Source organism: Morus notabilis, unplaced genomic scaffold (genome assembly GCF_000414095.1).
Source record: "Morus notabilis unplaced genomic scaffold, ASM41409v2 Scaffold305, whole genome shotgun sequence".
In the NCBI taxonomy this organism is placed as follows: domain Eukaryota; kingdom Viridiplantae; phylum Streptophyta; class Magnoliopsida; order Rosales; family Moraceae; genus Morus; species Morus notabilis.
Window position 1 is genome coordinate 348,255 of NW_010358151.1, and position 21,386 is coordinate 369,640.

General features: G+C 34.3%; 2 protein-coding genes across 3 annotated transcripts; both read left to right on the forward strand.

Moving 5' to 3' along the window:
* The first annotated feature begins 430 nt into the window (after positions 1–430).
* LOC21399607 (DNA repair protein recA homolog 2, mitochondrial) lies at positions 431–8,590 on the forward strand. Of its 2 annotated transcripts, none has more exons than XM_024161525.1 (8): positions 431–652; positions 1,453–1,513; positions 2,411–2,622; positions 6,665–6,752; positions 6,976–7,148; positions 7,496–7,642; positions 7,731–7,865; positions 8,013–8,590. In XM_024161525.1, exons 1-8 carry the CDS (start codon positions 587–589, stop codon positions 8,316–8,318), a joined length of 1,188 nt encoding a protein of 395 aa, XP_024017293.1. In that variant the 5' UTR covers positions 431–586; the 3' UTR covers positions 8,319–8,590. The 2 variants fall into 2 exon arrangements, with proteins under 2 accessions (XP_024017293.1, XP_024017294.1); XM_024161526.1 differs by having other exon boundaries at positions 2,414–2,622.
* A 4,709-nt stretch (positions 8,591–13,299) lies between these two features.
* On the forward strand, positions 13,300–15,970 carry LOC21399608 (glucan endo-1,3-beta-glucosidase, basic isoform). Its single transcript, XM_010091924.2, has 2 exons — positions 13,300–13,415; positions 14,893–15,970. The coding sequence occupies exons 1-2, from the start codon at positions 13,325–13,327 to the stop codon at positions 15,834–15,836; spliced, it is 1,035 nt and encodes a 344-aa protein (XP_010090226.2). The 5' UTR covers positions 13,300–13,324; the 3' UTR covers positions 15,837–15,970.
* The last annotated feature ends 5,416 nt before the right edge of the window (positions 15,971–21,386 follow it).

The window sequence follows — 21,386 nt, forward strand, 5'->3', positions numbered from 1 at the left end:
TCAAGAAAGAAAAAATGAAATTGAAAACAAAACGGCATTTGTTTAAGAAATTTTTTTAAAACGAAAACGAAAACGAAAACAGTGAGAATAGTTTTTGTGAATGAATTTAAAAAACAGTTGAAAGTTGTTTTTACTTTTCTGTTTTCATTTTCTAATACTTATCAATAATATTATGATATATTATTTAATAATTATAATCAAACATGTATTCACTCTTTTATTATATTCAAAATAATCTTTTAAAAAATAAACTAAACACAATTTCAAAATCGTTTTCAAAATGATTATCAAAATAATCTCATTTTTCTTTTTAATGAAAACAAAATCATTTTAAAATTAATTTCTCAAAGAATGACAAAATGACAAGGTCGTTAGATAAATAATGGAAAATTCAGGGGCGGTTCTGCAAACACGAGCAACGGACAAAAATGGCAGACAGAACAGCAGAAGGGTTTTGGGTGGAAATGGCGCGTACTTTGTCCCATCAAAAAACCCTAAAAACGTGGGACACAATCACAAATCTTCCCTCATAATCCTAATTCCTACAATTCAATTTCATATTTAATTTGCGTCAAAGCAAATAAAAATGAAATTACTCACTACGCATCGTCTACCAATTGCTCAGCGTCTTCCACTTTTCTCCATACTTCAGGTCTCTCTCTGTCTCTCTCTCATGAATTTTTTTTTTTAATTCAAATTTGTGTAAAATATTCGTTTTCTTTCGAAGTTTCTGTTGTAGATATTTCTTATAGAACCTGTAACGGGGATTTGATGTATAGGGGAAAAAAAGACCTTGCTCATAAAGCATTATCTGGGAAATTTGAGGGTTTTTTTTTTTGTGTTTTATTTTTATTTTCTATCTGGGTCATGAAAATTTCTTTTTTTTCCTCATTTGGTTCAGTGTACACCATTTGGCAATTTTTGGGGGAAAATGAAAACCTTTGAAGGTAGATAAAGCTGATACCTTAAGGATTGTCTTTACAAAGACAATTTAAACTTTTCTCCTTGGAGCAGTACCTAAGTTTGGCTCTGCTTCCATTAGTGTCTTTTGTTCCCCCAATCTTCTGCTAATATTGTGGGATGATTGCATTACTTGCTTCTTAGCATGTGAAAATGTTGTGTACATTTCAATGTGATTGGTTACCTTGGATAGATATGTTTTATTTTTTTGAACATAAACCTAAGGCTCGTTTGGTAAATAGGTTCGATACGTGATGATAATATGTTTGACCATCCATATAGTTGACAAAAGTACTGGCTTGTTCTTTTTTTTTTTGTTTTTTTTTTGGGCTGCTGAAGCTTGGATAGGAGCCATATTATTGCATTAGAGTTGTGCTAGCAGCTGTATCACCTAAAAAAATATGTTGTTGTTTTCCGAGATATGTCTATGAGCACCTCAATATGTTTACTTTTAGTATGACTATGTCCTTAGCTTATTCTACTTTTCTGCAGAAAGGAAGAAAACATGCAACCACCTCTTTAGGCAACAACAGTCGTTACTTTTCTTCTTTAGGTAAATAGAAATTTGCGCTTCTCTTATCATCTCTATGGATGCTTATATTGACTGAAAAATATGTATAGTTTACCAGTTGTTCTACCTCCTTGAAGATGAAGTACTTGTTCTTTGTTTTAAGTAATGTTAAACATCTGCAGAACATTTTGAACCATCCAGACGTAGAAGTTTCATATACACAAATAGACAAGCCTGTACCAGTTTTTGTGGTTGTTTAATGTGCAATGGTGTATGTGATCTTGTTAAAGTATAAAATTATTGTTGGCCCATCTCCTAACAGCTTAAGCTTTTAGGATGGATTGGTAAATTAACATGGTATCAGAGCAGGAGGTCCTGAGGTCAAATCCTGTAATTGCACTCTTTATCCCCATTAAAATTGTCATCACGTGTTAGGTCTTTAATATATTTCAGGCTTGTTATCAAATACTCACGTGTTGGACTTTCTAAATAATTTACCCACACGATTGCCCGTTGTCCAGCCCACACGTGAGGGGGAGTGTTAAAGTATAAAACTATTATTGGCTCACCTCCTAATAGCTTAAGCTTTTGAGATGGATTGGTAAACTAACATATCTCCTATTATTTATGTACTTATATAGCTACAGATACAATTTGATCTTTTGTCCTTTTCATTTCTTCCCTTTTCTTTTCCCTGTTGAGATAGTGTTTATACTTGTACCTATATATGCATGTGGTTTACTAGTAGGTTTTGGGCCTCGGTACTGGTTGAACGCACCCATGCCAAACTACTTGATATGTTTTTTATCCACAAAATTCTTGTTACCGCTGGATTATATTTTTCATACATACTTTCAAATGTCGTGAGCTATATGGTGTTAAATTGTTATTTGACGAGTTTTCTTTTTTTGGTTTCCTCTAATTTGAGAAAATTTTCAGCAGAAGATTTAGAACACGATGCGGTCCATGATGATGCCAAAGCAACCGAGAAAGATGCTGCACTACATTTGGCTCTTTCACGGCTTTCTAATGAATTTGGTAGAGAATCTACATTGTCCTTACAACGTTTTTTTGGCGTTCGACATGTACCTGTAATACCTACAGGCTCATTGAAGCTTGATATAGCTCTTGGGATTGGTGGACTGCCAAAGGTAAGTTACTTTCTTGTCTTTTTACTACTATACTATTGTTATCTTGTTTGATTAAGTTTATAGCTATTATAATTGCTGCTGTTGTCGTTCTTCTATTGTGGCATAGATGAAAGAACATGCTAAAATGGGTTGTCTTTTGTTTTGTTTTTTTTTTTTCTGTTTTATATATTCGGACCAAGCATTGATAAAATAATCTGCATATAAAGAATCCTAGTAATATCTGTATGAGATAATATTAAATAGGTGATGAAGAAACCTAGAAATTAATGTGATTGCGTTTTCCAACTGTGTTTTTTGGAGAATTGGACTTGGGATTTATATTTCACTTTTTTTCCTTTTCAATTTGTAAAGTTAGATAATTTAATTTCATTTTTCTTCTTATATGCATGGTTTATTAGCCCCCTTAGTCCTGTTATCCATTATTAACTACTAGAATAGAGGTCATAGAGCTTTATTTATTTTTATTTTTATTTTTTTGCTTTATAAATCTTTAACCCTTTCACCCTTTCCACAAAATCTTGTACCTTACTCATTTATGAAGCCAAGCAATCTACTAGGGCAGTAGTCCTATACACTTATGTGAGTAGCGGCAGGGAGTGAAGTGAGTTATTGTATGAAGTGCTGCATGTGTTGAGGCAGAGAGTTGTCTTGTAACTGTTAGTTGTGACTATAATAGTTTGAAAATGCTGTTAGTAGCTGTTGGAGTTTTCTAGAAAGAATCTATAATATAAATAAGAGGATTAGTAGCTAATGAGGATTGTCAGAGCAATCAGGGAATTAGTTACTTGGGAAAACCAAGTGGGAGGCATAGCATTTCCTCGAACAACTATTGGGATTCATTCTTATATATATTTGCTAGGATTTTCCTGGAAAGTTCATCAATAAATCTTCAGTTTTCTTTGTTATTCTGTGTTTTTGTTATCGGGTTCTATCCAATGACATACTGAATCAATCAGTTCTTAAAAATCATGAATTATTTCATGAGACCTGGGTTTGAGATGAATCCTTTTCTGTCCTTTTCCATTGAAGATAGGGGAGGGGATGAGGGTGAGATTTTGGGAGGATGTGTGGGTTGGAGATAATCCTTTTCTGTCCTATTTCCTTACTTGTTTAGATTGTCTTCAAAACACAATACGCCAATTTTAGCCTTTTATACCTTTGACAATGGTTAAGTAGCATCTTGGAACTTTCATTTTAGAAGGAATCCTAGTGAGAGGGAGTTGGGAGAAGTGTTGGAGTTACTGTCATATGCTTTGAGAGGGCAAGGGTGTGTGCTGGGTGTGTGGATAGATGGGTTTGGGATTTGAATTTTTAACCTAAATGACCAAACCTAAACCCTAAAATGTAAACCCCAACGAGACCCTAAACAAACAGTAACCCTTAGGGTTTAACCCCTAAAGCTACAGTACACTTCGAAACCCCAAAGTAGCAGTAAACCCCAAATGAACAGCAACACTTGAAACCCCAAATGAAGGCTAGCACTTATACGATGACTTTGAATAGACACTCAGACAACACTGTGGAATGAACACATAGTAGAGCACACGAGGAAGGCTCTTATTATAGGCAGGAAGATGGAAGAATTGTTATTCAAGGTACAATGAAGGCTAGGATACCACGAAGACTAGAGCACACAAGGAAGGCTACAAGGAATTCAAGTATGCCTTCTCCACACTATGGGTTCCCTTATTTATAGGGAGGGAACCGTGCCATAAATATCACATGTAATAATTACATAGTAGACTGCTAAAGGGTAATTTTTATGTTACTAGTCTAAACATCATAATTAGATTCTTATTTATTCTAAAGCTATCATGATGGGGGATCTTACACTTAATCAAAAAGGTGCCATGATTATGTCTCCCTTGATTTGGCCTACGTGGAAGATAAGGTCAGGATAAGGTGGATACTATTTCATTCTAGGTGGAGATTACAGAGGACCCACCCTAAACCCTAAACTCTATTCTACCATGCTTCTGGCTAGTTTGTGTCATCAAAAGACCAGTCAAGGCTTGCGCTATCTTCCGAGTCATATACGACATAGTGGAACAGTCCTACGGTTTCATAAGCAATATTGAGTGTCTAAGGCAGCTGCATTCTTGCATTGTAGTCCAGAAACATCCGCTCAGCTGTAGGAGAGTTTGGTGTTATCCTTTCTGGATTTACTTCTATGGGCAGTCTACCTAGTACATTCTGCTTAGTGTTGTCATGACTGTCATGTAGTTCCGAAAGCCTTCAAGTATCCTGCCTGCTGGCATACTTGAATTCCTTGTAGCCTTCCTTGTGTGCTCTAGTTTTCTTGGTATTCTAGCCTTCATTGTATTCTTGTGTGTTATAACAATGAGACCCTTGTGTTCATTGTATAACAATTCTTCCATCTTCCTTCTTATATCAATCTATGTGTTCATTCCGTAATGTTCTCTGAGTGTCTATTCAAAGGGGTTGGGCTTGTTCTCTTGTAAATTTTTTTTTCAATTCATTAATTGACAATCACTCCTATCCTATTGTTCCTCTACGCCATTATTTCGGTTTCGACAGAAATTCAGGTTTTTGGCTGGCTAAGCTGAATACTCACGATTTGTTGTAAATAAAGAGGCGTTACCTTTATATTTCCCCACGTTGTTCTTTGCAGGAATGATAATGAAATGTCGAACCATATATTCCTTCTTTTTTTGATAAGAAACTGTAATTTTATTACTCACAAAAGATGGATGAGAAATCCATCAGAGAAAGTACAATAAAGTAATCTAAATAAATAAATACAAAACAAAGTAACACTCGAAACATTTAAACCAAAACATCCTCCCAACTTAACATTATCAGGGAAAGTAAAAAATCTTTACAAGCCTGGTCAGTAGATGCCCAAAGAGACACCAAAAATCTAGCTTTCTCAAAAAGGTGTTCACAACTCATCTCCTCTTCCTCAAGATCCGCTGATTACGTTCTAACCACAATACCCAGAGCTATTTTAGCAGCCTTCCACAGTTGAACCATCTATTCCTTCGCTGTCCATTTTCATCAAAGATGTGTACAAGATTGTAGGGACGTTTCAGTTCTCGTGGGCTATTCCTAACTGTGTTTCAGAATTATTGGATGCAGATATTCTTATTGGTTGGAGTAAGAGATGTACACGGTTTTGAAGTATCATAGCTCTTGCTACATTCTGGTTATTGTGGCTGGAACGAAACAATTGCATTTGTGAAGGAGTGGAAAGTCACGTTACTAGTGTTTGGTATCATTTGAATTATTGGGTAGCATTGTGGACATCTCAAGATAAAGAATTTTCGGACTTTTCATTCTCGGATTTGTTGAGGGGTTGGGATCTCATTTTGATGTATTATGATTTTGTTTGTTGAGTTTTTGTCTTTGTTTTTTGAGGAGTTCTTGTACTCTGCTGTGCCTTATTTGTATTATGAATGAAGGTCTTTCTTATTAAAAAAAAAAAATCATAACACATGGGATTGTTTTGAAGGGCTGGCAATTCGGACAGCGATACGACGACACGACTCGAAATCCGCACAAAGTTAGCGGGTTTGGGTTTACTATAAATGAGTTTGGGTCATAATTGGATTGACACGATTAATAAATGAGTTGGGTTATGGTTGACCTCCTAACACAAAGTGACACGAATTTGGCACGATTAACTATGTGTGATTTGCAATCTAATGATATGTGATATAATATGAAAGTTTATATGACATATTAAATACAAATAATGTGAATTTTAATATTTGTAGGTAAAATTTGGGTTATACGGGTTGACACGATTAACACGATTAATAAATGAGTCGTGTTTGGGTTGACATTTTTGACACGTTTAATAAACAGGTCGTGTTTGGTTGATGTTTTTTGACACGATTAATAAACGGGTTGACACGAACACGACCCACTAACACGAATTGCCACGCTTAAATTTGTTTGTATCAAGAATCTTTAGCTCTATACTTGTTTTCTTCATTTATATATAGGTGTGTTTAATTCAATTGGTTAGTTTTGGCTGCAGTTGTTCATAATTGGTGATATGCTTATTTATCCTTTGTAGGGGAGATTTGTTGAAATTTATGGTCAAGAAGCATCTGGCAAGTCAACACTTGCACTTCACATTATCAAGGAAGCCCAAAAGCTTGGAGGTGCGTGCTTAATGCTTTTGTCTCAGATCATAGGACTGACACTTCGTTAATTTTAATATATTGTGTTCTTACTCTACTTGTATTGCATTACACCATATATCCCCGCTAAGTGCTGCCTAAATTGTCTGTTGTCATTGAAATATTTATACCAATTAATTTAGTTTCCCTATATATAGAATTGTTAGGCCAGCTAAAGATTTTTTTTTTTTTTTTTTTGGCGCAGGATTTTGTGCTTATTTTGATGTGGAGAACGCAATGGACCCTTCTCTTGTAGAATCAATGGGTGTAGACACAGAAAATCTTCTAATTTCACGTCCGGATTCCGCTGAAAACCTGCTTAGTGCAGTTGATACTCTTACTAAATGTGGATCTATAGATGTCATTGTGGTTGATAGTGTAAGTGACTGGCTCTAATTGTCTGTTCGTTTTTGCACTTGAAACATTCACTTAGATATGAAATGTACATTGTCCATGATAAAAAGCAAATTTGCTGGGCAGTTGCCATTTATTTCGCTTACTAATTGATGAAATATAGGCAAAACGCAAAACAGTAATAAAAAGAAAATTCAGTAGCCATTGCCATGTATTTCCCTTGTTCTATTGATGTTGCTTGGTTTTTTTTTTTTTTTTTTTTGTTTGCTCTAGCAGATATATATTATTGAATTGGGATGTCTTGAACTCTTTTTTTCCTATCCTGGGTGCTAAATGATTCGTTTTAACTTTGTGCAAGTTCATCTTTTCAGGTAGCCGCCCTACTCCCGCAGTGTGAAATTGATGTTCCAGTTGGTGGCATATTGCGAGATGCACAATCACGAATAATGTCCCAAGCCCTTTGTAAAATACACTATTCACTACGCAATTCTCAAACGCTTATAGTTTTAGTTAATCAGGTTAATGCCTAGCTAATATACACTTCAAATTGTTTTCTTATCATGTTTCCAAAGACGAGAAATGGTGTTTACCATAACTAAATTCCAGGTTAGGTCAAGTTCAAAATCGAGGCAAGGTAATAAAGATATGGGTGAAGACACTTGTGGTGGAAATGCCTTGAAATTCTACTCCGCGGTTCGGTTGAAACTTGGAAAAAGGGAACTGCTTAAGAATGAGAATGAGGTAAGAACTCATATGTTTGAGGGTATCTTGAGATATTCTTTTCTCATAATCAAACATGCTTTTCTTTTCTATTTATTTTATAGCTTCCCTGTTTTAGTTATGGACTTTTCTTTTATTCTCAACACCCCCCTCCCCCTGTTGTTTTAGGTTACCGGTCTAGGGATTAGTGTTCAGGTTGTGAAAAATAAACTGGCACCGGCAATGAAAAAGGCCGAACTGGGATTACGCTTTGGTAGAGGCTTTTGCTGCGAATCCGAGGTATTGGAGTTGGCATGTGAACAGGGGATCATTGTGAAAGAAGGAAACGGATACCTCGTTGAGGGGAAATTTTTCGGCAACCGACATGAAGCAGAGCTTCATCTAGCTGAAAATGAAGTGGTTTTTGATAAGATGGTTAGTATCTTAAGAAGACTGTTGTTTGAAACCGAAGAGAGTATAGTAGTTCATGAATAAGCGAGCTTTACTCGATAGCATCATCTTGCTGTGGTAGGACATGGTAACCTGCAATTACATGCCATTAATTGAGGATAGAGAATTTGACAAGATATTTGAAGTTCATTCATTGTTGAAGACCTTCACGTTATGGCATTGCAACATGGGTTTGTTTTTTTTTTTTTTAGTTAATGAAGAGCTTATTAATCTCATTGCACAACAGAAGAATTTATTTCTCTTAGGGGGCGTTTGGTATGCGGGAATCAATAGGAATCATATTCCCAGAAAAGTGATGGAGGGTAATATGATTCTTAGGAATAATACATTACTGTGTTTGGTTTCATACAGAATTTTTTTCAAATTCTCAGGAATATTACATTATTGTGTTTGGTTGTTCGCATGGAAAAAGATACATAATAATAATAATAATAATAATAATAATAATAATATTAATAAATATAATAATAATAATAATTATTATTATAATAAGATTCTCATGATTTTGAGATTTCTGAAAATTTGAATAACATCATGTTGGGTGGTATTCAAATTATCTTAAAATGAGGGAAAGTGAATCTCATAGTAATTACTTTCTTGAAAATCTAAATATTATAATTCTTGTACTAAACATAGTAATATTGCAGATTTTCATTTCTATCCTTAAGATTACTGCATATTAAACGTCTTTAGTTTTTTCTGAGTTTTAACAGAGGACTGTGATAAACGAGGTCATGTTGTTTGAAGTCCAAACTATCTCGATTCAAAAAAAAATAAAAAGGGCAAAAGAAATATATCTCAGGCGATTCAAGGCAATGACAACATTTCTCAAGGAAAAAAAAAATAAAGAAGGAAAAAAAAGAAAAAAAGAAAGGCAAAGTCCATTAAGATACAAAAAATTTATCATGCATCCATAACCATCAAACTTCATAATGTCTAATTTAAACTTCGTCTCTAATACAAGTTCTAAAGTTTTTTTTTTGTTTTTTTGTTTTTTTTAAGAAGTCACGTTTTATGATTTTGACAAACACTTCTAATAAATAATTCAAACACATTTGGAAACAGTTTTAGATCCAAAAAACCAACACAGATTCTAAAAAACTCTGTTGAACTAGCATAGGAAGATATATAGAGACGAAAAGGAAAGCGGCACTCACCAAAAGTCTTGCCATGAGTTGGAAACAAGAAAATAAATATTAATTAATTTAACACAAGTCAATGGGAGCCATTGACGAAGTTGGATTTTTTCTTTTTTTTTTTTTTTTTTTTTTTTTTTGGGGGGGGGGGGGGGGGGGAAAAGGGGACAGAAATTAGTAATTATAAATTCTTCTACTGTCCTTTATGTGTTTGATCATGTTTTAAAATGTTACATAATAACTTTACTATTGAGACGATTAAAGATATCTTTTTTAATGTATAAACGGTAAATTATCATTTATTCATTGATCTGCTCTTAGATTGTATAGTCGATTCTTCATAATAATCATACTAAAAATTACTCTACCACGATAATAATTGATATTATACTCAGGATGATATATTTTCTTATCTAAAAATCTTATGATGTATAATTTTTAACATTCTTTCCAAGAAATTATTGCATACACATTCTTCTTTAAAAGGATATATTTACACTAGTGAAAAAAATTCCAAGAAATAAGAAAATAAGAGAAAATAAATAAATAAGTTACAATCCAAATCATTATTAAGGGAGAAGATCTTGTAAAGTCCTTAGAGATATTAGTCAGAGTTTGGTTTAAAGTGAGGGTTTTTCATTTGTTTTTGAAATGAAATAAAATTTTTAATATTTAGGGGGACTATTTCTAAATTTAGTAGAAATGTATAGGAACTGTCTCCGGTGGGCCATTCTACCGCTAGGCCGTTCTTTCGGTATGACCAGTTTTCTGACCGGATTTGGTCAAAATCAGATGAGATTAAAAAAATATGTAGAATATATAGTTTTTTACAGATCTGACGGCTGAAAACAGTTGAAAAAAATAGTTATTACCGTATATTTTTGCCGTCGTCATGGAACAAAGTCAAGCAGCCCCACTCAAAACAATCACTAACTAAAGCGCCAATATACATACACATGCACATGTATACATGAGCTATCATGTGTTGTTTAGAAGGACATAAACCAAAAGGTGAAAATTATCAAAAAAAAAAAAAAAAAAATCCCCCAAAATATCAACTCCCATTACAATAAACTAGTTGGAAGCATGTGTTATAACACATAGATATTTAATCTATATATTTTTTTACGTGATATGTATTTTCTAAAAAACTCGGTTCCTTTTTTAAAAAAAATTATTATACTCTTAAAGTTTAGTTTTGTCCAAAAATATTCAAAAAAAAAAAAGATTGACATGCATGTTTCAATTAATTCGTGCTTTTAGTTGAAGATTATATATGTATAGAAAAGTAGAATATGACTAATAAAGATTTTAAAAGAAAAGTTACAAAAGTATTTAGACGATACATGTAGAAAAGCAGTAGCTGAGAATGTTGCAAGAAAAATATGTTTAAATAGAGATACATTTGGAAAAAAAAAAAAAAAAAAAAGGGACTTCAACAAGTGCAAATTAGAGCAAAGGTATTTATGAGAAAATAGTATTGGGATGATCACTTTGATATAAGAAAGATTACATGGAAAAAATATTTCAATCAAGCATATTTAAAAATATAGGATTTAGTAGGAAAAATCAAAACAAAATGAGAAAAAACGTTAATAAAATTAGAAAAAACGCAAAATCAAAACAGAATAGGATTTGGAACTTTTGTTCATGGAGGGGCATATATGACAGTTTATCAGAACTTTCCACATGAAATTAAACCAGACAAAGGAAAAGAATAAATATTTGGTCAACCACTAGCCAGCCAGCCTAGAACAGAACCATTAAAATAAATACGGAATCAAAGCATCGTTAAGTGGAAGCAATGGACTGGTAATAATTTCCACAAGGATATGGACTTCTGGTATTTCAAGTCCATAGTCTTGGCCACTAGCTTATAACACTCTTTTTAAGTTTTTGGTGAAAAATGGAAGCTCGCAGCCTTTCTTGATTTCATTGATATTTATACACGAGTGGTACATTCTAATATGCAAGATTTTAGTAATTGATATAATAACAAATCAATCAGATAAATTAAATAAATGCTGACATACCTAATTTCATTTTATGATGGAACTTTCCTTTTGTTTTTGGAAGACCCAATGTCAAAAGGATTGCTCTGAGCGTTGATGATTGCATTGCTGACCCACTTTCTTTATGCTCTAACACACACACACACACAAAAGAAAGAAAGAAAGAAAGAAAGAAAGAAATAAGAAACTGAAACGGTTTTAATTATACTAGTTTTGTAACGTGCTCCCCACGTATTATCGTGACGAAGACATGTGAAGAGTTTATTATTTACTAAATAATGAGAAATTTATTTATACAACCATTTAAAAATGAATAGGTGTAAAGATAACAGTTGAAAAAAAATTAAGGAAACATTTGTAGAAAATTATTTTAACTAACTAAAATTAAAACAGGAACACATGTGAAAAAAATTACTCTCATAGGAGTAAAATGAGAAACGATATATTTTAAAAAAAACACACAAAAATTAAAATGTAAAAAAAAATAAAAAAAAATGAAGATAAAGAAATTAAAAAGAAAAAAAAAAGATAACTGGAGGGGTTTACCATGTGACAGCCTCATAGAAAAGAGCTTTTGTTCTTTTATGTGTTGTTAAAAAATATTTTACTGGGACATTCTCCGGTACAACAACAAATCAGCAGGCTAAGTTTATTGTCCGTTAGATCTGCATAAAATAACGTAAAAGTTAAAAAATATACAGATTTAATAATTAAAAAAACCTAACCTACCGATACGCTAACGTACTAGAGAATCTCTCTCTTTCACTCCATGATATTTACTCTTTTGTATTTCATTCCATTTTTTTTCTTTTCCAGTGAATATGTAAAGGTAGAGAGCTACACGATGATATAGACACCTACACACAAAAGGATAGACGTGAATATGGAATGCTTGTATTCATCCTCTCTTATTTAAAATAAATATCTATATATATTGAAATGAGCGTGTGTGTTATCCTGGGGATATGAAATGGTTTATATATGGAATGACTCAAGATTTAATATGTTAATTTTTTTGGGTTGAATTAGACTCTAGAAGTGCGTTAGACCAATTTCACATGTGGTGTCTTTTCAACAAAGTGGTATTAGAGTCGATGTTTTGTATGACCCAAGCGATTACGCTTGGTTGCAACTCCCACGTTGCCTCCGTGCAGATGTTACTCACAATTGGTGCCGTAAACTTTAGTTTAAGGGGGAGCTCGATGAACACACATATGAAAGGGTGATTGTTAATAAAAGTGTATGTGTGTGTTGTCCCATATGAAAAATGAATGAGGATGTTAAATGATTTATATACTTAAAAGGACCCAAAATGCAATAGATTAACTTTTTGGGCTAAATTAAATTCATATTTGGGTCAGTTTTACATGTGGTGTCTCCCTTTACATATAATCAAAGAGTTAAGTAGATATAGAAAATTACATTTGTATTTCATCGTAAATATATTTTCTTGATACCAAAAATACGAGAAAATGTGAGAAAATGTGTTTATGTGAGATAATTTTACAAACATGATTTATTTACTATTGATTAACATCATCAGTTATACAATACTGATCCGGAAACATTTATATCTCTTATTTAAAGTTCTATAACATTGAGCTCTTAGTCATCACGACTCAAAGCCAGACCATAATTATATCCAAGCTAATGAAGTAAGCTCTTGGTGCTTGTCGATTTTTTTGGTTGGAAATTTGAATGACTTACTAAATTTCTATAGAGTGCGCTGTTGAATTACGATTGTGGATGCTTATAGTGGTCTCCTAAATTTTCCACAACTTGCTATTTCTTATCTCTATAAAAGGGCTACTAAGAGAGGCAGAATTTCCAAAGCCAAATTTTCAATACATAATCTGATCTAAGATAGCCCTCCCTCACAATTATGGCAAATTCCTATTCAGCTAGTAAAAGTGTTCCCATGATTTCCATAATGCTGCTACTAGTGGTGCTAATTTCAAGCTTAAAGAAAGCAGGTCTCTCTCTCTCTCTCTCTCTCTCTCTCTCTCTCTCTCTCTCTCTCTCTCTCTCTCTCTCTCTCTCTCTCTCTCTCTCTCTCTCTCTCTCTCTCTCTCTCTCTCTCTCTCTCTCTCTCTCTCTCTCTCTCTCTCTCTCTCTCTCTCTCTCTCTCTCTCTCTCTCTCTCTCTCTCTCTCTCTCTCTCTCTCTCTCTCTCTCTCTCTCTCTCTCTCTCTCTCTCTCTCTCTCTCTCTCTCTCTCTCTCTCTCTCTCTCTCTCTCTCTCTCTCTCTCTCTCTCTCTCTCTCTCTCTCTCTCTCTCTCTCTCTCTCTCTCTCTCTCTCTCTCTCTCTCTCTCTCTCTCTCTCTCTCTCTCTCTCTCTCTCTCTCTCTCTCTCTCTCTCTCTCTCTCTCTCTCTCTCTCTCACGCGCATTTATCTTTCAAGCATTTTTGTTTATATAATGTGTTTTTGTGCCAAATATAGTACGTAACTAATATAAATATTGTTTATCACTGTTAATGCGTCAATCTCATTCACTATATGATTTATGTGTTCACTAAATTAAAATACAACTACTTTGGATAATATCTTCTCGGTATATCATCAAGTTTTTATAACTTGTATCATGCAAGGCTTGTACTTATTAATCACTATTTCTTTTAATAAACTGCAAGAGGCTAATTGTTTTTATTTATTTATTATTTTTTATAATAAATTGAGGAGAATAGATCCTAGGTTCCCTATTAAAATCTATCCTCTATCAAATCCATCACTCCAATATTATTAATAAGAAATTAACCAATATATCCAATTAGATTGGCACCACTCATTAATCATTAATCACTTATATATGTACATATATATATATATATATATATATATATATATATATATATAAACAATGGTATTTGAGTCATATACTCCAATATTCCTTGGCACAATTTTTTACTTGTGCGTTTGGATTATGCGGTGGTTAGAATATTTTCGTTTGAACTATTTGAAAGTTTGGTGGGAAACATCAAACCACATGAATTCATAAGGAGGGCCGGCCAAGTCCAGATTTTTCTTATTTAACTAGTTTAAAAACATCGCATTATGATTCAAACTGGGCAAAGCTTATACATCTAAATACTGGTTCAAACTGGAGGGCTCATAGACAGAAACATACAGTACTTCCTCAAGAAAAATTCTCTATTCCATTACTAGTTTCATGTTCTGCAGTCCAATTATCTAATTCTCCTTCCCATATTATTGTTAATACATGTATCTGATCATCAAAACATATCAAACATTGCATCAAACTGGACAAAGCTTATACATCTAAATACTGGCTCAAAACTGGAGGGCTCATAGACAGAAACATACAGTACTTCCTCAAGAAAAATTCTCTATTCCATTACTAGTTTCATGTTCTGCAGTCCAATTATCTAATTCTCCTTCCCATATTATTGTTAATACATGTATCTGATCATCAAAACATATCAAACATTGCAGATGCACAAATTGGAGTATGTTACGGAATGTCGGGAAACAACTTGCCACCACCCCAAGAAGTCATATCACTCTACAACCAAAACAACATCCGCCGAATGCGCCTCTACGCCCCACACCGACCCACTCTCCAAGCCCTCCGCGGCGCCAACATCGACCTCATCCTCGGCCTCCCCAACGACGACCTCCAAAGGATCGCCTCAAGCCAAGCCGAAGCCAACTCTTGGGTCCAAAACAACGTCAGAAACTACAACAACGTCAGGTTCAGATACATCGCCGTTGGAAACGAGATCAAAACCTCCGACTACGCCGCTCAGTTCCTCGTCCCCGCCATGGAAAAGATCCAAAACGCGGTCTCTGAGGCAGGTCTGGCCAACCAAATCAAGGTCTCCACGGCACTCGACACCGGCGTCCTCGGCGAATCCTACCCTCCGTCAAGAGGCGCGTTTAGGTCGGACTACTCACCGATCATTAACCCTTTAGTACGCTTCTTGGTTAACAACAGATCACCATTGCTCGTCAACTTGTATCCTTACTTTAGCTACATTGGCAACACGAGAGATATTCGTCTTGAGTATGCACTTTTCACGACGCAAGCGGTTGTGGTGCAAGACGGGCAATTCGGGTATCGGAATCTTTTCGATGCCATCTTGGATGCTGTTTATTCTGCCTTGGAGAAGGCCGGTGGAGGGTCGCTGGAGGTCGTCGTGTCGGAGACCGGTTGGCCGTCCGCGGGCGGGACGGCAACGTCGTTTGATAACGCGAGGACTTATGTTAGGAACTTGATTCCGCATGTGAAGGGTGGGACTCCGAAGAGGCCAGGAAGGGCTATTGAGACTTATGTGTTTGCCACGTTTGATGAGAATCAGAAAAGTCCGGAATATGAGAAGCATTGGGGGCTTTTCTTCCCAAACAAACAGTCTAAATATGGAATCAGTTTTAGTTAAGTGATAAGTGCGCGCGTTTATGTAATAAATAAATAAAAGCCGGCCGAGCAGAGGCTGACGAATTAAATAAGTTAAAGTGCACCTTGTCATAAGTACGTCTCCTTTTACCAAACAAACAATCTAAAATGTGTTGCACGAAGTGATTTCCCTCCACCCATATGGGATTTCTACCCTTGCATGTACGCATGCTTTGTTGTTACTATTTATAGTGAGCTAGTAGTGTTTATAATTTTTTTTTTAAAATTTTTTACTTCAGTTTTATATCAGTTTATTTACATGACAATGAATTATTAGCAATTCCTAAAAATTGCAAAAATAAAAGCGGAAGTCCAAGACCATACCTCCGGCCATAGCATGCAATAAGATTCACAATCTCCACGAACAAATTAAAAGCTCTCATTCCTCCGGAAGTCCAAGACCATGCCTCCGGCCTCGTTCATTTTACCGATTTGAGTTTTCAGTTTTAAGTTTCTACAGTTAAAAGCTCTCAGAAAATGTCATATTTAACTTTTTTTGCTACAATTAAAAGCTCTCAAAAAATATCATATCTCAGCTCGAATTGAAAACTCGAATCCGCGAAACGAACGAGGTCAGAACACAAGAAATTAGGGATTTGTTGGTAATCTCTCCAATCGCGAAGTGAACGAGGTCAGAACACAAGAAATTAGGGATTTGTTGGTAATCTCTCCAAGGTCTTATGCCCACGAGTGATGGAAACTCACAGACTTTTCTTGAAGACTAGAGACCCTATCCCTCTGAAATTTTTAACGTAATATTTTCTCTGATGTCTTCTTCCCATCAAAAAAGACAAATATATGATGGGTAGTTATTCACCAAAGGGTCTGACCCTTCACTTTTAGGGAAATATCTCTGAACATGGTTTTTTTTTTTTTTTTTTTTTAAAACTTAAAATTTAGAGAAAATTGTGCAATTTACCTCCAGACCACCTAGATCATAATTTCTACCCTTCTAATAAAGTCTACCCATTTGATTCTTATTTTGATAATTTAATCGTATTTTAAAAGACAAAAATATCCCTAATTATATCTAAACCCTAATCCGTCTTGCTATCTCATTCTCTCTTCTTCTCTCTCCTTCTCTCTAATACTGCTCTCTCTCTCCATCCGCCCCTCCTGCTTCTCTCTCTCTCCTCCATGTAATCTAATCTCCTTTCTCTCTCTTGTCGCCTCCTTTCTCCGCCGTAGCCAAGGCTCCTCCGCTCCTGTCTCTCTTCTCCACCCCTCTCTCTCCTCTTTGCTCATATCTCTCTCCTCTGTCTTTCTCCGTCTGCCGTAGCTCTCCCCTACGCTGCACCTTTTCTCTCTTCCATGCTGATATGGCTGTCACGATTTGAAATTCGCCGAAGTCGCACTTGTGATTTGTTGTCACGATCTGAAGTTATGGTCGCTGAGGGAGGTGTTGCGACATTGGAAACTCAGATCTTCTCCTCCGATCTCCTCTGACCTTGCAGATGGCGGCCTCACGGTGCCCCTTTTGTTGCTCCGTTACCAAGCGCCGCCACCAGCGTCTTAGCTTCGATCATCTCTCCAAATCACATGAGCTTCTTCCCTCTCTTTCTCCATATCAACCGATTTCGACGATGTTTTCGGCCTCCGATCGTCTTCGACGCGGCCTCCATTCTAACTAGGTTGGTTTTACTATTATTATTATTATTATTATTATTATTTCTTTTTTATTCTGATTTTAGTATTTTTTCTTTTTCTCTGTGTATAGTTTCTTAGATATAATTTGATTTAGCTTTTTAGTCAAATCTGTTTTTGCCAGTGTAGTGCTCATAATGAAAATTCGAGTAATTTGTTATTACATCTTATATGTGCTCCACAAAATGTAATATAATATGTTGTAACAATGTAGGGGGTGGAAAAGGACATGAGCGTGTACACGCCAGATTTGTGGGGGAATTGAAGTATTTATATTATCTTACAATTAATCTGTTCTATTTGTGGGGATGTTTTTGCTTCGCCTACAGTTGATTCAATTTTAGCTATACGGCCTCTTCCAATTCTTTTCATGAAACTAGAGACGATTCACCTATCAGTTATATAAAAATCAGAGGACAATCTAATGTTGTTGAAGCTTATCAAAGCTGTCATTGGCCCAAAGGGGCCTCTTTTGATTGTCAAGTTAATTCTCTTTAATTAGATTTTACTTAACTTATATTACAATTTTGCTTTGTTGTTAGGCTGTGAACGACATCATTAATCTGTAAACGCATTCCTTACCTTGCAATACAAAATGGAAAGAAGAGAACATGAAAACTCCTTTTTAGAAGTAAAGGGGACAAACTGTAGATTTGCTTGAGCATAGAATGTCTCTTTGGCTTAGGAAATATTGTATAGTGATAAGTGTGCTATAGTCAACTTAAAAATATTTGAATAACATGATTAAAGGGTCTATCATGCCATCTCCTTTTCAGTTCGGAAAATATTGAAATCTTTTGGAGGCGTTTGGTATGCAGTAATCTTAAGGATGAGAATGAGAATCTGTAATATTACCATGTTTAGTACAAGAATTATAATTTTTAGATTCTCAGGAAAGTGATTACCATGAGATTCACTTTCCCTCATTTTAAAGTAATTTAAATATCACCCAACATAGTGTTATTCAAATTTCCAAGAATCTCAAAATCATGGGATTATTATTATTATTATTATTATTATTATTATTATTATTATTATTAATAATAATAATAATAATAATAATATTATTATTATTATTATTATTAATATTATTTTATTATTATTATTGTTATTATTATTATTTTATTACCAAACGCCCCCTTTATGTTTCATGTTATTATCTCTATCAAAAACACGATATTTTCGTAATTTTTTTGTTATTGTTTTGTTACAGGGCACACTGTAAATCAAAACTCTCGAAACTGATAGGAAAATAACATATTGTTGAGAATGAAACGGATTTTGATTTGGGTTTGGCCAATGAAGCTCTTTATAGAAGTAATCAAGTAAGGAGTTTTAGTTTTTTTAACCAACTTTGGCTTTTGAGATGAAAACCCAAATGATGAAAATATTGAGAGTTTGATGAAAATATCAAGTAAAGACTTTTGCATGGTTTGCAAGTTATAAGGAAGTTAATGGTGGTTATATGAATATTCATACCTACTATGACTGATTTAGTATATTAGCTTTTAATTCACTAGATGAAATCGATGGATTCTTAGAAAATTTTAAAATTCTTGAATGTTTCTTGTGCGTTTTAATTTTTCAATTTGATTATTGTTGCTATAAATCTAGTGATACTTATTGAAAAAACAACATAATGTAGCAGATTATGCTTTATAATTTGGCAGATTATGAAGCATAATCTATCAAGTTATGAACATAATCTGATAGGTTAAGGATTATAAACTGGAAGGTTATGGATATCTCATAAATTGACAGATTATAAAGCATAAGTTGTCAGGTTATGAAGCATAAACTGGTAGTCTATGGATCATAACCTGTCAGACTATGACCGACACCGATGATTGGAGGTCGGCGACCAGCGTAATCTATCAGGTTATGGATCATAACTTGATAGACTATGGCTGGCACTGACAATCGGCGACCGGCGTAATCTATCAGGTTATGGATCATAACCCGATGGATTATGGACAACGGCCAGTGTAATCTGTTAGGTTATGGATCATAACCTATCAGGTTATAGTCGGCAGCCGACCAGTGTAATCTGTTAAGTTATAGATCATAACCTATCAGCTTATGGTCGGCGGCTGGCCGGAGACCTGCCGACTGCCGGCCAGTGATGAGAGACCGACGACATATCTTATATTTACCAATGGACAATTGAAGGTAACTTTGAAATTTTAAAAATATTTAATTTAAGTATTTTCATTATTTTAATTGTAAAAAGATAGAAATTAATGAACTAATCTTTGGGGGTTAAAAAAAATTTGGGGTACTAGTTTGGGAGGTATTTCCCATTTTTTCTCCAAAATTTAAAATCTAATGGGCCACATAATTGAAAAGATTTATTTAAGGGAGAAAGAGAGAAATAAACTAAGACTTGAGATGAATTAAAACTAATAGGTCAATAGTTTACATAAGTTAATAAACAGGTCAAATTACTGTTTTCGTCCATAACTTGTCTGGTTATTAACCATAACTTGACAAGTTATTGTCCATAACTTATCTGGTTATGAACCCTAACTTGCCAAGTTTATCCATAACTTATCTAGTTATGAATCATAACGCTGATCTTTGAATAGGAAAAAGAGTGGATCTTTGGCGGCTCGACAAAGACTGAAGATAGAGTTTCACAAGTAAATCAGCCTTATCATCTTTTCATCTTATCATTTTTCATTCAATTAGCTTGAAAACAGACTCTCTCTAAGGAACCTAGGGGCGCGAGACAACTCTCTCTAAGGAACTCGGCAAAATAGCCCCGTAACTTTGGGAGAAGGGGTGCCTCCTCACAAAGGGGGTCGCAGTGACCAGGCCCGGGCGACTGTTTACCAAAAACACAGGTCTCCACAAAGTCGTAAGACCATGTATGGGGGCTGACGCCTGCCCAGTGCCGGAAGGTCAAGGAAGTTGGTGATTATGAACCATAACTTGACAAGTTATGGCCTATTAATTTCTATAACTAAAAATTGACCTATATACTTTCTTAAGCTTTTCATATTGGCCTATTTCCTACTATTTCCCTTTATTTAATACATTTAAAAAATAAAGAAACGTTTTCAACATGAATTGCTATTTTTAAGTCGATGTGAAATGTGACGCTATTTACCTATTGAGAAATTGCATTAGCTAATATGGCTGCTTTCCTCATATTAAACGATTCCGAAATTCTATAATAAATATTGGTTTTGCACAAATTAAATGATCAATGCATAAGCTATTTAATTATCGTGAATAATAATATAGATCTTACAATTAAAAAAACAGTTGACTCTCTTAAAAAAACTTTTAATTGAACTATTTATGTTAATTAGTTTTTTTTTAAAATGGAATATGAAATGTTTACGGGTGGAAAATCGTTCCGGGGTAGGAATTAAGGAAATTGAGGCGAATACACTATTTTAGAATATTGGTACGTGAAATATTCCCTGAAAATTTTATATAAAGACCATAGATAAATATTTTGGCATGATCTTAAATTCGGTGACCGTACAGTATGATAAGTCTAATATTTTTAATATAAACTTGTAATATTTTTTTTTATAACATTATAACACAGAAGTAAGTAACGTGTAGCGTGGGTGATATATTACACTTTATTGTGTGCTAAACTTAAACAAAATTAGTCTTACATTCAAGAACAATGATATTGCATATACCAACAAAAAATGTTACATTTACAAGCGACTGACATGAGGCCACTAGACTTAAATTGCACTCCAAGAAACGGCCAAAATATTAAATAAAATCAATATTAAAGAATGAAAAACTATTAAAATAATTGAACTTTTTGTTTGATTGAACATTTATTTGAATGTTTTAAATTTTTTGCATTTAACTTTTTTGTTAAGTCAAATTTAAAATAACATTTAATATAGATTGAGAAGGT